Source organism: Syngnathus scovelli, chromosome 19 (assembly GCF_024217435.2).
Source record: "Syngnathus scovelli strain Florida chromosome 19, RoL_Ssco_1.2, whole genome shotgun sequence".
Classification (NCBI taxonomy): domain Eukaryota; kingdom Metazoa; phylum Chordata; class Actinopteri; order Syngnathiformes; family Syngnathidae; genus Syngnathus; species Syngnathus scovelli.
In genome coordinates this window covers 5,937,085-5,951,999 of record NC_090865.1, presented here as the reverse complement: position 1 = coordinate 5,951,999, position 14,915 = coordinate 5,937,085, and the positions used below count along the sequence as shown (strand labels likewise).

The 14,915-nt window shown below is 48.4% G+C and overlaps 2 protein-coding genes across 5 annotated transcripts; both read left to right on the top strand.

Moving 5' to 3' along the window:
- The first annotated feature begins 99 nt into the window (after positions 1-99).
- On the top strand, positions 100-6,573 carry ubp1 (upstream binding protein 1). 2 transcript variants are annotated; one of them, XM_049750171.2, is made up of 17 exons: positions 216-363; positions 563-1,551; positions 1,818-1,969; positions 2,089-2,165; positions 2,239-2,344; positions 2,422-2,528; positions 2,771-2,923; positions 2,998-3,108; positions 3,183-3,290; positions 3,404-3,531; positions 3,599-3,653; positions 3,722-3,815; positions 3,911-4,001; positions 4,087-4,205; positions 4,284-4,426; positions 4,710-4,761; positions 4,826-6,573. In XM_049750171.2, exons 2-17 carry the CDS (start codon positions 1,448-1,450, stop codon positions 4,861-4,863), a joined length of 1,638 nt encoding a protein of 545 aa, XP_049606128.1. In that variant the 5' UTR covers positions 216-363; positions 563-1,447; the 3' UTR covers positions 4,864-6,573. The 2 variants fall into 2 exon arrangements, with proteins under 2 accessions (XP_049606127.1, XP_049606128.1); XM_049750170.2 differs by lacking the exon at positions 563-1,551 and having other exon boundaries at positions 100-363; positions 3,180-3,290.
- Positions 6,574-7,135: 562 nt separating this feature from the next.
- Positions 7,136-14,699, top strand: pdcd6ip (programmed cell death 6 interacting protein). 3 transcript variants are annotated; one of them, XM_049750097.1, is made up of 17 exons: positions 7,136-7,466; positions 9,126-9,180; positions 9,260-9,329; positions 9,617-9,744; positions 9,861-10,014; positions 10,088-10,188; positions 10,988-11,104; positions 11,167-11,389; positions 11,455-11,578; positions 11,649-11,826; positions 11,971-12,082; positions 12,347-12,765; positions 13,004-13,138; positions 13,212-13,306; positions 13,375-13,501; positions 13,790-14,004; positions 14,075-14,699. In XM_049750097.1, exons 1-17 carry the CDS (start codon positions 7,261-7,263, stop codon positions 14,253-14,255), a joined length of 2,640 nt encoding a protein of 879 aa, XP_049606054.1. In that variant the 5' UTR covers positions 7,136-7,260; the 3' UTR covers positions 14,256-14,699. The 3 variants fall into 3 exon arrangements, with proteins under 3 accessions (XP_049606054.1, XP_049606055.1, XP_049606053.1); XM_049750098.1 differs by having other exon boundaries at positions 10,973-11,104; positions 13,892-14,004; XM_049750096.1 differs by having other exon boundaries at positions 10,973-11,104.
- Positions 14,700-14,915: the final 216 nt, after the last annotated feature.

Sequence of the window (14,915 nt, the reverse complement as noted above, 5' to 3'; positions counted from 1 at the left end):
ATCGGGTGTGTTCTTTTTTTAATCTTATGCAACAAGACGCGTCTCCCTGCCCCCCTCTGAGCTAAAAAAAAAAAAAAAAAAGCATGCCCCCCCCTCCACCCAGTCTCCACACTTTGACCGCAAACCTCGTCCAGGGTCCGCTCCGATCAATCATTGACCAGAAGGAAGAAGAACCAGTAGCAGCTGTGTTGACCCTGTCAAGCAGCGCTGTCATGAGCCTATGTTCGGACCTCCAAACTGGGCCAACTTGAATTCGCTACAGGGTGAGAGGCCACCACCGCGGGACTCGATGCTATTCTGGCAGCCCTGCACCGAGAACTTCCGCACGCTGCTGCAGCAGCGACGCGACGGAAACCACCGACGGTATGACCTCATTTGCTCTCTTTTTTTTCTGTTTTTTGACATGTTTTCATTATATTCGCTGACATTTTGACTGTTTAAAACGCACAACGTCGAGTCCGCCTGTTGACACGTTGTTCTCGCTCGAAGAAGATAAGTTAATTTTGACAGAATATTCGTGTCAAAAAGGGTTCGCTGTCAACTTTGCAAGTGTTTTTGTTAGGAAAGTGGGCGGGCCGACGTTCATATGATGACGGAAGCACGGACGCCTCTGATTGGCTGAACAACTGCAACAGCCGCACGCCAATTGGCTGACGGGTCCTCCATAGACGAGGCCGTGGCTGGCGAGGGTACGGCGGAAGAACGGCGGGGGGCAGCACCTCGCAGTGCGGATTCCGCAGAGTGAGCGACGGGGCGGACGCTGGGGGAGCCATGTTGATGCCCGGCTGTGCGTCTCTTCGGGTTTGGGCTCAAGGACCGCAGCGGGGAGCAGAGGGTTGCGAGCCAGCTTGGTGATTGGAGCGGCGCGACGAGCACCCCGGACATTGACTCAAACGCAACGGGAAGTTGTTGCTAGTTAGCCCCGCTAGGTAGCAACAGCTGTGCAGGGGAATAACCCTCCTGCACATCCCCCTTTTCCGTTTAGTTTCCACCAGTTAACAGCGTTCGACCGACTCAGGACAGTGTGTGGCGGTGACAAAAAGCAAAACAATCCCGTGCAGAGGAAGCGTCCCGCTCCTAGAGCTAGCCTAGCCTAGCCACCGTTAGCATGTGAGCTTCGCCGTCCTCGCCTTCTTCCTCCAAGTCACGACCGTCAATTCGGGGCTATAAACTCACACCGTGACTGCCCCGGACAAGCAATTTGTTCGACCCCACACGAAAGCTAATGTAAAGTGGAGAGTTATGGAGATAGGTTGCCTCTCGGTTGGATTCGCCTGCCTGGTCAGCTAGGCTAGGACAAGTTTGCCTCGTCGAGAGAGACGGAGGCCGGGCGAACATTTCCCCCTCCTCGTCCTCACGTCGCCCGGTCGTCGTCTTCGTTGCCCCCACCTGAAGCAGCAAGCTGGCGGCCCCTCAAGTGGAAGCCGAGGACAAGGACCTCGGGCCCATGGCCTGGGTACTCAAGATCGACGAGTCGGGGCTGGTGCACGACTTCGACGCCAGCCTCTCTGGCATCGGCCAGGAGCTGGGGGCTGCAGCCTACAGCATGAGGTTAGAGACATGATAGACAGCCGCTGGTCCACATCGACCCTATCTTGCTTGGACATGCTCTTTGTCCTCATCATGCCTGTGTCTTACTCGTAATGGGATTTGGGGGGGGTCTCCGAGGGAGTGCTACAATCAAGGCTCATACCCAAGCAAGCATGCAAGAAAGTGTTATTACGTACTCATTTGTCAATGTGGATGGTGACCTAGGGTTAAAGTTCCGCTGTTCGAGGAGGCTTTCCTGACGCCCTCATCCCTTGTGTTCGTTTCAGTGATGTGCTGGCCCTGCCCATCTTCAAACAGGAGGACTCCAGCCTCCCCTCGGAGAGCGAGAGCAAGAACCCCCCATTCCAGTATGTCCTGTGCGCCGCCACCTCGCCCGCCGTCAAGCTGCACGACGAGACGCTCACGTACCTCAACCAAGGTTATCCTCAACTTCAATACAAGCAGCGTCCAAAAAATACAAATTCAACATTTTGCTTTAATTCAATGTATAAATTAAAGGGGCGGGGAAAAAGGATTGATTGGTTGTCTGTGTTGCAGGCCAGTCTTACGAGGTGCGCATGTTAGACAACAGGAATCCCGGTGAGTTACCGGAACTCACCAACAAGATGGTGAAGGTAAGGACCGCAGGTTGTCGTGCAGGTCTGGTGCGCATTGCTACAACGTGGATGTGTGTGTGTGTGTCCATAGAGCACAGTGCGTGTGGTGTTCCACGACCGGCGGCTTCAGTACACGGAACACCAGCAGCTGGAGGGATGGAAGTGGAATCGTCCCGGCGACCGTTTACTGGATATCGGTAACCGCGCATTGTAACTAAAGCATCAAGTGTGTGTATGTGTGTGTTTATTCTGAGATCATGTGTGTGTGTGACAGATATTCCCATGTCGGTGGGCATCGTGGAGCCCAAGACGCATCCCTCCCAGCTCAACGCCGCAGAGTTCCTGTGGGACTTGAACAAGAGGGCGTCCGTCTTTGTGCAGGTAAAACTTGTCATTTATATTATTTTAGATGGATTGACTAAATTTTTCTCCATCCAATTTTTGAAAATTGTTTTGATCTTATTTTTAAAACAACTTTATTTTTTTATTTTATTTTATTTTTTTTCAAATTGATTAGAAAGACTGAATTATATATTTAGGTTGACTAAAAAGATAATTTATTTAAAGTTCTGTTTTGATCGACAAACTCATCTGAACGTGTTGTTGTTTGACCCCGTTTGCAGGTTCACTGCATCAGCACCGAGTTCACGCCGCGCAAGCACGGGGGCGAGAAGGGCGTCCCCTTCAGGATCCAGATTGATACCTTTGCGCCGGGGGACGCCAGCGACTACGCTGAGCACCTCCACTCGGCCTCCTGCCAAATCAAAGTCTTCAAGGTAGGCCCCTTCAAAATGCTGCAAATCTTCAACTATTTACCTTTTCATTTGAGTTCACGTTTACATTTTTTTAGCCAAAAGGGGCAGATCGCAAGCAGAAGACGGACCGCGAGAAGATGGAGAAGCGCAGCGCTCAGGAGAAGGAGAAGTACCAGCCTTCCTACGATACCACTATCCTGTCCGAGGTCAGTTGGGTTTGGGTCGCGCGCGGCGCCGTCGCCCACCTGACGCCTCACTTCCTGCCGTGTCCAACAAGCAGACGCGGCTGGAGCCCATCATCGAGGAAGCGGGCGACCACGAGCTGAAGAAGTCCAGCAAGCGGACGCTCCCGGCCGACTGCGGCGACTCCTTGGCCAAGAGAGGCAGCGTGAGCCACTTTTGGACTTCAAAGTCAAAAAAAAGCTTTTGATTAGCAAAGTTTGGGATTTTAGTTAGTATTTTATGTTCCATGGATTTGAACGTGACTTTCAATGCTGTCAGTGTTCGCCGTGGCCGGACAGCGCCTACGTGGCCCCCAACCCCAACCAGGCACCTACTCCCTCCTTCACGTCCACGCCTCTCTCAACCTACGCCTCCAGCACCACCAACACCTCCTCGCTACCCGACAGGTAAGGAACCCGCCCTGCCGCTGACATTTAAAGGCCCCACTCTGAGATCACTCTTGTCCTCCCTCAGTGACTCGTCCTCGCCCAATCACCAGGCGGAACCCGGCAGCTATGCCGGAACAGAGGTTTGTGCAAATGGCGAGCGTGCGTGCGAGCGTGTGTGTATTGATGTTCTTCGGCGACTTCCTTGCAGCAGTTGAGTCCCGCCGCATCCATTCAGGACACGCAAAAATGGCTGCTGAAAAACCGATTCAACTCCTGCGCGCGACTCTTCACTCACTTCTCAGGTAAACACACTCAAGATGGTGTTGAAAAATTAGGAAATCAAAACCCTAATATATCATCTGTGCCTATTTATTGACTTTGCTGACTGTTTGTTCAGGTTCTGATTTGTTAAAGCTAACCCGGGACGACCTGGTCCAGATTTGCGGTCCTGCGGACGGAATTCGACTCTTCTACGCCCTCAAATCAAAGTGTGTCCTCTCACCTGTCTGGGCTCGCGCGCACCTCTTTGAGTCCGGCTTTTGTGACGCGGCTGTTGGTTTTGTGTGCGCCCAGGTCCGTGCGTCCCCGGCTGACTGTGTACGTGTGTCAGGAATCCCCTCAGCACAGCCCCCTGCTGGAGAGACACGCCACCAGCCAAAATGGCGAACAAGGCACCTCGCCCAGTTTACACGGTAGGACGCTTGTTGACGGTGGGATTCCAAGAGCTCTCTGAGAAGCGCCCAACAGGATGTGTTTTCTCACCGTGACAGTGTACCACGCTCTGTACCTGGAGGAGCTGACGGCGGGCGAGCTGATCCGCAAGATGGCCGCCGTGTGCTGCCTCCCGCTGGGGACCATAAACCAGGTCTACAGACAAGGACCCACCGGCATCCACATCCTGCTCAGTGACCAGGTGCGCTTGTATGCTTACCTGTCTGTCTGAAATAAAAGCAGGCCAAGGGAGAGCTGACAATTACCTGATTAAGACTGACACCTAGCGGTCAAGTCTTGTACTGCATCTAATTTAAACTGCCTGAGCCTCTTGGAGACGTCCAAATGTTTTGTCCTTTTTTCTCGCTCGCACATTGTGAAAACACATGCATGATGATCTTTTTTGTTAATAAATAAATAAAAATACACTTGTTTGGAGAAGCTTCTCCCCAAGAGTACTAATCAAACTACGCCGATGTGTGCAGATGGTGTGCAACTTGACGGACGAGAGCTGCTTCGTCATTAGCACTGTCAAAGGTGAGTCGCCCCACCCCCTCCCCCCACCTGCAAGGTCAACAAGACTTTGACGCTGTTCTTGCAGACGAGCAAGGCGAAGGACTCCACCTCATCCTGAAGTAAGGCCAGGACCACCGTCAACCATTCTCCCCTAACTCGACCCAAATGTCCGTCTCTGCCTGCGTGTTTCTTCTACGCCCTGTCACCCCCCCCTCCCCTACCCGCTCTCAATCGGATGGACGGTGAAGAAAAGAGACGAGAAGGGGCGTGTAAAAATGTTAGAATCTGACATGCGGGGGATGTGTCCACTGTTTCATATTGAAAACACAGGAAGAGGAGAGCGGTGCTTCTTGGCTGGAGAGCGTTTTCTTTTTTTTTTTTTTTTTTTTTTTGGCTTTATCTTTTTTATGTATTTTACGCAGGCCAGTATTGGACGCCATTTTGCTCGCCATCTTGATTGAGAGGAGCAAAATAAGGGGGGGGCTGTTGTCTTATTGTAATCGACCAGCTGTGCTCAGCAAACTAAATATGTGGGCGTAGTACGTCAAATCATTTTCCGTTTTGTGTGATCTCTCGCTGCCTGTTACTCGCCGCTTTTTAGTCGTTTTGTGTTCCTCAGACCCGCTTGATTTTTGGGCCAGGTCAATCCCAAAATAAGGACCAAAATATCTTTTTGAGAGAGTCACCATTCATTCGTTCCTTTGTGTGTGTGCATGAGCAGCTCGTCAGCGGCGTCCAACAGACATCATGGCAGCTCCACATCCAGCCTCGCAAACCTTTTTTTTGTGTGTGTGTGTGTGTGTGTGTGTATGTGTGTGTGTGTTTGTGCAGAGCAACAAAGCCAGCGAGCGCAAGGTGATTAGCTCAAAATTATTTCCAAATGTTTGGGCCACACTCACAAGAAAACACTAATGATACTATGAGAATTAAGTCAGGGGTGACTGTTTTTGTGATTTTGAAAATATGAAAGGAAAAAAAAAACGTTTTCTCCCTTGTCATTCTGTGTAAAAATCGTTTTGTTTGAGAAAAAAAAATGCACTGATTTTTTTTGGGGTGGAAAGCTATTTTGAAAGATTTCTTTCTAAAAATAAGTTTGTATGAGGTATAAAAACGTTATATTTTCAGAGTATTTGCTATTTTAACTACTCCCCTGACTAAAAAAAATCTTAAAAATTTAACTCTATGATTTTTATTTTACAAAAACAACTCCAAAGTAAACCTGCGCCATAATCACGTTCTTTGAGTACAACTTTTGACATAAATTATTTGAGGAAAAAAAAAAGTTTTTTGAACTGCAACTTTATGTCCCAAAAAAAATACACACTGAAGTTTTGGAGGACTTTATTGAAAACATTCTGACTAAATTCCCTTAGTATAGAATAGATTTCCTTTTTAGTGTGAGCCTTAAACTCCCGAGTACAGAAAAAAAAAACACGCAAATCCTGTGGCGTATTAGTCGAGCCTCGTAAAAGAGGCGTCTGCCTTTTCAAATGTATGACTGTGCATGTGTTCCCTCCCATGTTGCATGTAGAAGTCGGGAGAAGACGTCAGACGTCGTCCCGTCCTGTCCTACTTTTTGGAGATAAGACCAAGCTTGCACTAAAAACTCACAAACTGCGTGTTTAGCTGGTAGTCCTTCGCCCACATCCTTCTTGCTCCCCCGCCACACATCAAATATTTGACGACGTCATAAGAGACAATTAAGGGCCGTGTTTGTGTGTCTGAGTGAGGTAACCACTTCATGTCCAGCCTCAATGATTCTACTTGTGGTGTGTGCTTTGCTGGAAATGCACACAAAATGCACAAGTGCTGGGAATAAATGATTTCAGAACAGTCTTGTCCTTTTTTTGAGCGTACAGTAATCCCCCGTTTATCGCGGATAATTGGCTCCAAAAACCACCCGCGATAAGTGAAATACGCGAAGTACGGTCACCAAGAAGTACTGGGCAGGCTAACAAGTTAGTGGTAAAATGCTAACTCGCGACTGTGCGAACACGCGAAAACCGACTCCTAAAGGAATGTAAACGAACATTTGGAGCGATACTACATTTTCCTAAAGGTTAGACACGTTTCCTCAATTTAGAAGTTTCATTTTGACTTTTAAATATTTTTTTTAATTTGGGAAAAAAAAATCCGCGATGTAGTGAAGCCGCGATAAACGAAACGTGAAGTAGCGCGGGATCACTGTATTCGTGTCGGGTGACCCTTTTTTTTTCCTAACAATCATGTGTGTGTTTATATAAATTTACAACAGTTCATTAAATAATTTTCTTTGTCCAAGTATAACATTTGATTTTTTAAAAACACTTCTGGGTTGACATTTTATTTAAAAATAAATAAATAACGGACCATCCTACTGAGCCTGCGTAGTACAAGCCTTCCCGAACGTCTGTATGACGTCATTTGACAAGTTAAATCCAGGAAGTGAATCCGCTGGCTTGTTTTGAGTTCGGTGGTAGCCCGGTGGAGCTCTCCTACCCTCTCCCCGAACCAAGTTGACACACAATCGCAAGGCACAAAATGGCGACGTTTATTTCTGTGCCGCTGAAAAAGTCCTCTGAGGTAGACTTGGTCAAGCCATTGTCGAAATTCGTGACGTCCACTTACCCGGCGGGCGACGAGCAGGCGGAGTACATTCGAGCTGTGGAGGAACTCGACAAGCTCCGGCGGAACGCGGTGGGAAGGCCGCTGGACAAACATGAGAGCTCACTGGAGAGTTTACTCAGGTAAAAAAAAAACAAAAAAATGAAAAGCAATCGTTAAAAATTAACTGTCAGTCATGGTGAAGTGGACGCCATTTTCCATTCCGTATGTTTCTTCGCCGCACCCTGACGCGTTAGCTGAGTTAGCTTAGCTGGCTAAATTAAGCTAGCTCAGTTTATTTTGGCAGGAGAGCCACCCCAAATTACGTTAACATGTTGGTGTGGTGAAACAAAAACCAATCTTCATTATTTGTCTTCGTATGATGGAAAAGTGACATACTGACGAGGGATTTTGGTACGTTTAGCTCAGTTTAAGTGCGTGCTTCCGTCACGTGACCACAACACATTGTCCATAACTCGAGTTCACATGATTGAAAATACTTAACAACTCAACTTTTTCAAAATAAAATAGTAAAAAATATATATATATATGTATAATTATTGAGGCTAATCGGATTAACCTAGTATTGTTATTGTTACAATGAATACAACTTTGGCATGACTAGTTCTTCTCAAAACTTTCTCTGAAAATACAAAATCGGGAAATTTTTCCTGATTTTTATTTTTGTATTTTACAGACCTTTTTATGTGTATGTAAAGATTAAGGCAAATTTATTTATTTATTTAGTCCTTAATCACAGAAGCTTCTCAAGGGGCTCAAAGATTTTAAATCTGACTTTGAGATTACAATTTCTTTATTCAAATATATCCCAACTTTTATTCTTTACAAAATGAAAAAATAATTATTTTCTCAGAAATTCTGCTGAGTTCATGAATAATTTATCATGCTCATAAATTTATTTAAAAAAAAAAGATAATTTACTCGTTATTTATTATTTAGTTATTTGTTTTGTTTTTCTGTCACTCAATCTCTAAATTAAAAGGCTTTTTAAAATAAGGAAGTAGCCAGCCATCTTACGTGTAAAAGCTGGGGGTGGGGGGGGGGGGGGGGCGTCATATTCCATGTTAGGCTGTATTGTTACAATTTTCTCATACGTGTCACGCATGCCATGTGTCATAAAAATCCCGAGTCGTGTTGTTATACTTGTCACCAAGCGACATGGGATTCCACTGACGCGTCTTGCCAGGTATGCTCTTGGCTTCAGGCGCTTTTTGACTCCCAGTGCTGAAAATAACTTTTTACTTATCTTTAGATAATAACAGTTTAAATATAGCTCCCTTTTACATTGCCTTTAAGTTTATTTATATGGCACCAAGAACAGAGCTGAACAAAACATTGCCATGGTTTTTTTTTTTCTGTAAAAGGCAGCTCTGACGCAGTTCTATGTGAAAGAGCGCAGAGTGGACCTTTGCTTCGTCATGTCGCCGTGGCAACAACAACCAGGGAAGGTGGTAGGCGAAGAACTAGGGCGAAGATCATTTGTTTACATCACTGCGGCAACCATTGTGCACACTCGGGTTTTCTTTACTCGGCCACACCTCAGCTCACCTTCCAACTCTGCTCGCTAGCTTAACACAAGTAGCTAACTTAATAATTGTCACACAAGAAATAAGCTGTCTGGCGTGTTGTTGCGAGCCAACATATGTTACAAATAATACCCGTTACTTTATTAACAAGTGACGATCAGTATAGCTTGTCAGTTAGCTCAATTGTGCTTGGCATTATTGTTGTCATCTTAAGTATGCGTTCTGAGCAGTGTCACATGCTTCCCAACGATGCAGATATTATGACCAACTGTGTTCCGTGGAGCCCAAGTTCCCCTTCAGTGAAAACCAGGTAATGGATTACACGCCGCTGTGTTGTTTGTCACACTCTACCCATCAAGTCATTGTGAGTCTGTGCTTTGATTCCGTAGCTGTGCTTAACCTTCACGTGGAAAGATGCCTTCGATAAAGGCTCGCTCTTCGGCGGCTCCGTCAAACTTGGTAAGCGCTTGACCCTGATGACCGGTCATCTCTTAACATGCTGCAAATAGATAATGCTACATAGCCTAACAGGTTGGACGAGCTCGACTCTTTTGTTGAACCTGAGCAAAAGCGTGCGTGTTGTATCACTGAAATTTCTGACTGCTCAACAATGTGAACAATAAGAGCCATTGTGCGTTAGTATGCTAGTGTTACTTTGGTTTTTGGTGTCGAAGCATCTCAAAGTAAAATCCCCAAAACAGGGTGATGTCACTTTAGAGGCCAAAAACGTGTGCCTTGTTTTGCAGCGTTGGCCAGCCTGGGCTACGAGAAGACGTGCGTGCTGTTCAACGCAGCGGCGCTGGCCAGCCAGATCGCCTCAGAGCAGAACCTGGACAACGACGAAGGCCTCAAAAACGCCGCCAAATATTATCAGGTGATTAAGTGGCCCCCGATACAAGTGGACTGTATCGCTAAAAAGTCAAAAGACTGTTTTAAGTTCCTTTAAGTCACGTGTCTTCATTTGTATGTTAAACGTGTTTTGTCACGTAGCTGGCCAGCGGCGCCTTCGGCCACATCAAAGACACGGTACTGTCGGCCCTCAACCGCGAGCCCACCATGGACATCGCCCCGGAAACTGTGGGCACCCTCAGCCTCATTATGCTGGCCCAGGCCCAGGAGGTCTTCTTCCTCAAAGCCACCACAGGTAAAAGCAAGCTATGCGATTTATTATCGCCCCTCATGTTGTTTCATACTTCGTTTCTCGTCGTCATCTTCAGACAGGATGAAGGACGCCATCATCGCCAAGCTGTCCAATCAGGCGGCAGACTTCTACGGAGACGCCTTCAAGCAGTGTCAGTACAAAGACAACCTGCCTAAGGTATGCCCAACATGTCCACACACGCTCAATGTTTGTGCGTGTAAAGCACCCTTTTTTTCCACGTAGTAGCTCGCTCACTATTAAGCTTGGCATTTGTGATGCTAACCAACAGAAGAAAATTACAAAGGGACACGTTCATGTCTAATTTTTGATCTCAGTTTAAAATTCACATCCATCCATCTTTCCTTTCACTTGAAATGATCCAATAATCCACAATTAAATAACGGAGAAGCACAGCACAATGCTTGTGCAACTGTCCACCTCTCTTTTTTCCTCTCCCTTCATGGGCTCTTCCTCTGATTGGTCGCTTCAAGTCGATAACATCATCAGGCACAGTTTATCATTGTTTCTGCAACTTTGACATTACTTCCCAAAACTTGAGGTACAGTGTGGTTCATTATTGTGGTAAGCTGATTGAGGGTCCAAATATTAGGAACAGTATGATTCTGTACAACCGCAATCAGGAAACATGATTTGATGACAGCCTCGTGTGAATCTAGAAAACGCTTTGGAAAGGTGCATGTGTGTGTTTTTGGGGTAAGTTTTGGCGCTTCTTGCTGAAGGGTTAACCACTCACAGCCTGTTCTGTTTTCTCTCCCGTTGTCTTCCTTTTCTTTCTGCATCCGTCATGGTGGTGGCGTGCCCCTTCCCCTCTTCTTGGTGTTTTTTATTCTTGTTTTGCAACCCCCTTGGCTGCTTTTTGTTGTTGTCGGACTGCCCTGGTACCGTGCATGTGTGTGCATTTTTGTGCGTCCCGCTCTGTGGTTGCCTTCTCCCTGGTCAGTATTTTTATTTTCAGGAAGTGCTGCCGGTGCTGGCGGCCAAGCACTGCATCATGCAGGCCAACGCCGAACTTCACCAGAGCGTCCTCGCCAAGCACAAGAAGCTCTTCGGCGAGGAAATTGCTCGCCTGCAGGTAGGCGCTGACGCCTCCCCGAAAACGGCGCCGTTCAAGTTTCACACGGCTCCTCCGTTCAGCGCGCGGCCGAGCTGGTGAAGACGGTGGCGTCGCGCTACGACGAGTACGTGAGCGTCAGGGAACTGACGGAGAAGATCAACCGATCACTCACCGCCGCCAGGAAGGACAACGACTTCATTTACCACGACCGCGTGCCCGAGCTCAAGGACTTGGAGCCTATCGGCAAGGCGACGTTGGTGAAGGCTACCGCCATCACACCGCCGCTCAGCCAGAAGTTTTCAGGTTCGACGCATGCGCAAATCTTTTTGATTGATTTATTGATTGACATGCTTTTGTGCTCTCTTCAGACCTCTTTGTCAAGATGGTTCCCACGGCGGTCCAGCAATCCATGAGCGTGTACAGCCAGCGTAAATCAGACACTGTCAACAGATTGGTGGGAACCATGCGGGAGGCCACCAACCTCTGCAACGGGTAACACATCTAATGCGGCCCATCGCTCTCCCCCGGTGAATCTTGACTCGGATCGCCAATCTTCCGCTAGGGTTCTGGCGTCCCTCAACCTGCCAGCCGCTCTGGAGGACCTCTCGGGAGACTCCGTCCCGCAATCCATTGCTGAGAAGGCCCGCTCTGTCGTGCAGCAGGGGGGGCTGCAGAGCATCGAGCAGCTCATCAAGGACTTGCCCGAGCTGCTCACCCGCAACAGGGAAATTCTGGACGAGGTGAGAAGTGGAAAGCAGAAAGTAGGCGGACTGTGACGCATTGATAACGCAGCAAAAATATCACAATATTAGAATTTACAGCTCTGTGGGAAATTTAGCATGAACACAGAAGCTCATTGTCAAATGTTTGGCCGGTTTTCCAAGGCACTGAAAATGCTGAACGACGAGGAGACGACGGACAACGAGCTGAGAGCCAAATTCAACCAGCGCTGGAACCGGACCCCGTCTGGGGACCTCTACAAGCCCCTTCGCGCTGGTACCACCACTTTTTTTCCCCAAACGGCTCTGGGTTTAAACAATGAGGCCAAAACACTGGGCACAAATTATCCATTTGTTGCCCTTTCAACGCAAATGGAAATGTATCCGAACAATTTCAATGCATATTCCTTTCAATATTGGACAAAAGTTCATACAATAGTTCAAAAAGTTCTTCAAAGTGCAATGTTACTTATAGAATAGTCTAGAAACAGACTAGCTTGAACCTGGGAACCGAGAGACTGAACTATGGCTTGACTTTTAGAGGGCGCCAACTTCTGCAACATCCTGGACAAGGCGGTGCAGGCGGATCAGGTGGTGAAGGACCGCTACAACGCCCACTGCGACATGATCGCGCTGCTGTGCAAGCCCGAGAGCGAGCTGAACGCCGCGCTGCCCTCCGCCAACCCCGCCAAGACGCTGCAGGGCAGCGAGGTGGTGGGCGTGCTTCGCTCGCAGCTGGCCCGGCTAGACCAGGTGAAGCAGGAGCGCGAGGCGCTGGAGAAGGACATCAAGGATGTGACCTTCGACATGACCACCACCTTCCTGACGGCGCTGGCCAAGGACGGCGCCATCAACGAGGAGCAGCTCTCGGCGGGGCAGCTGGACCAGCTGTACGGCGAGCACAACCAGAAGGTGCAGGCCAGCCTTCGCCAGCAGGAGGAGCTGCTGGCACAAATTCAGGTAGCCACCTAAACCGGTTTTGCAACTTGAGGCATGAAAAAAAAAAAAAAAAAGCTGCTGTAACAAGTTGTAGAGGTGATTGCCCATCTTTTGACATCCATGGGATTTTTAAAGCACGAGGCGGCGTTAAATCAGCCGTCGTAAACGTTGGCTCCGTGCCACCGTTTTGTCACGCGGTTGACGAGGCGTGAAACGAGATGCGTGAAAGGTGACTTTGGCGCACCTTTTTCTTTTCTAGACATCACACCAGGAGTTCAGCAGCCTTAAGCAGTCCAACGCGGAGGCCAACCTGCGAGAGGAGGTTCTCAAGAAGCTTGCCTCGGCCCACGACAGCTATGTGGAGATCAGCAGCAACCTGCGCGAAGGCACCAAGGTTCGCGCTCGTCGGTCTTCCGGGCCACCTATTTGCCACGGGCGTTTTCATTAATTTTGTCACTCCCTCGTAGTTCTACAACGACCTGACGGAAATCCTGCTCAAGTTCCAGAACAAATGCTGTGACATAGTCTTTGCTCGCAAGACGGAGCGTGATGAGCTCCTCAAGTGAGTCGCCCGACCCCCAAACGTGATTGTCGCGTGTTATTTATTTTTTTTACTTTTTTGTCTTTCAGGGAGCTGCAACAGAGTATCGCCCGTGAGCCCAGCGCCCCCAACTTCAATGTCCCTGCTTACCAGAGCCAACCCCCAGGCGCCCCCGGCGGCCCCGGTGGCCCCACCCCTGCTCCTAGGACCATATTTGTAAGCTGATAAGGCACAGACTTGTGCTACTGCCAATGTTTTACCCAAAAATGTTTGAAGCCCTGAACCCTCCTTCACTGATGTGATTTAACTTGGCGTACCCCCACACCTCAGCACACACTCTAAAATAAGTCTGAACATATTACATAAATGCTTTTTGTTGATATGGTGCTAATATATATCCTTATTATAGGGATTAAACAAAGAGTTGACGCACTTTCTCTTCTCCAGACACATCCTAGGGACAAAATGTTTTTACTGGCACCTCACTCGTCTCTGTCCTTGCAGAACCCAGCCCCTCCACAGACCCCCCAGCAGACCCAAGCTAAATCCCAGCCCCCTGCCCGGCCCCCCCCACCTGTCTTGACTCCACCTGTCTTGACTCCGCAGACCGCATCGGCTGGCACAACTCAAGCCGGCACTTCGGCCAACAACCCGCCGCCGGTGGCACCGCCCTCCGCGGCGCAGGGACCCCCTTACCCCAACTACCAGGGGTATCCGCAGTGAGTTTGGCACTGAATGGCCGCTCGCCCTCGTTTTGTGCATAAGCGTGACGTCGCCGTGTCCTCGCAGGTACTTCCAGATGCCGATGGGCTACAACCCGTACGGCTACGGCCAGTACAACGTGCCCTTCATGCCCTACCAGGCCACGCCGGGCCAACCGGGCTACCCGGGCGCCCCCCCGGCCACGCAGGGCTACCCCGGCTACCCCCAGCAGCCCTCGCAGCAGCAGAACTACTACCCTCAGCAATGAAGCAACCCCCACCACCCATCTTAACACTTTGCTCCTTCTTTTCAGGAATTTTGATACATTTTCTTTCCTCTGGGATCTTGAAAGCACCTTTTCTCCTTACTTGATTGACGCACTAAAAAAAACATCCGGCTTGTCCGACTGTAATGCGCTGGAGGACTCCCTGGCGGGTGTACAGGCCGTTGTGTACACCTCAAAATTCTCTGACCCCCTTTCTCAGCTCTCCTGTTTTTGTAATTAATCCATAGATGCCTCGCAAATGTACACACACACGCACGGGCTTTGTTTTTGTTGTTGTTTTCTAATCTCTCTCCTCTCTCAAAGGCAGACATAAGCTCGGTTAGCCGCCGACCATGTCACAATCACAAGCTGTACAACCCGAGAGATGTGCTCTATTGTTATTAAATATGAATATATGTATAAAATCATATGACTGGCTAACCACAAGGAACTCATTTTGTCTTCTTTGCAGCGCAGTCACCATGTTCACCTGTCAACAAAGCTGTTCTTGTTTATTTGGTGTGATTTTGTAGACCTGCACTTGAAATATTTAAATTTTTTGATTAGTTGGTTGCAATTATCATGGACATACATATGATCTGAGCTCAGACAAAAAAAAATAGCAAGAACTGGAAACAAATTATTCAAATTTGCTATGTGAAT

Excerpts from the sequence above, each read along its gene's own strand:
- pdcd6ip (XM_049750096.1), top strand. The coding sequence starts at position 7,261 with ATGGCGACGTTTATTTCTGTGCCGCTGAAAAAGTCCTCTGAGGTAGAC. Across the intron at positions 12,766-13,003 it reads AGCTGCTGGCACAAATTCAG|ACATCACACCAGGAGTTCAG; the intron begins GTAGCCACCTAA and ends TTTCTTTTCTAG. Across the intron at positions 13,139-13,211 it reads ACCTGCGCGAAGGCACCAAG|TTCTACAACGACCTGACGGA; the intron begins GTTCGCGCTCGT and ends ACTCCCTCGTAG.
- ubp1 (XM_049750170.2), top strand. The coding sequence starts at position 221 with ATGTTCGGACCTCCAAACTGGGCCAACTTGAATTCGCTACAGGGTGAG. Across the intron at positions 2,166-2,238 it reads TCACCAACAAGATGGTGAAG|AGCACAGTGCGTGTGGTGTT; the intron begins GTAAGGACCGCA and ends GTGTGTCCATAG. Across the intron at positions 3,816-3,910 it reads ACTCTTCACTCACTTCTCAG|GTTCTGATTTGTTAAAGCTA; the intron begins GTAAACACACTC and ends CTGTTTGTTCAG.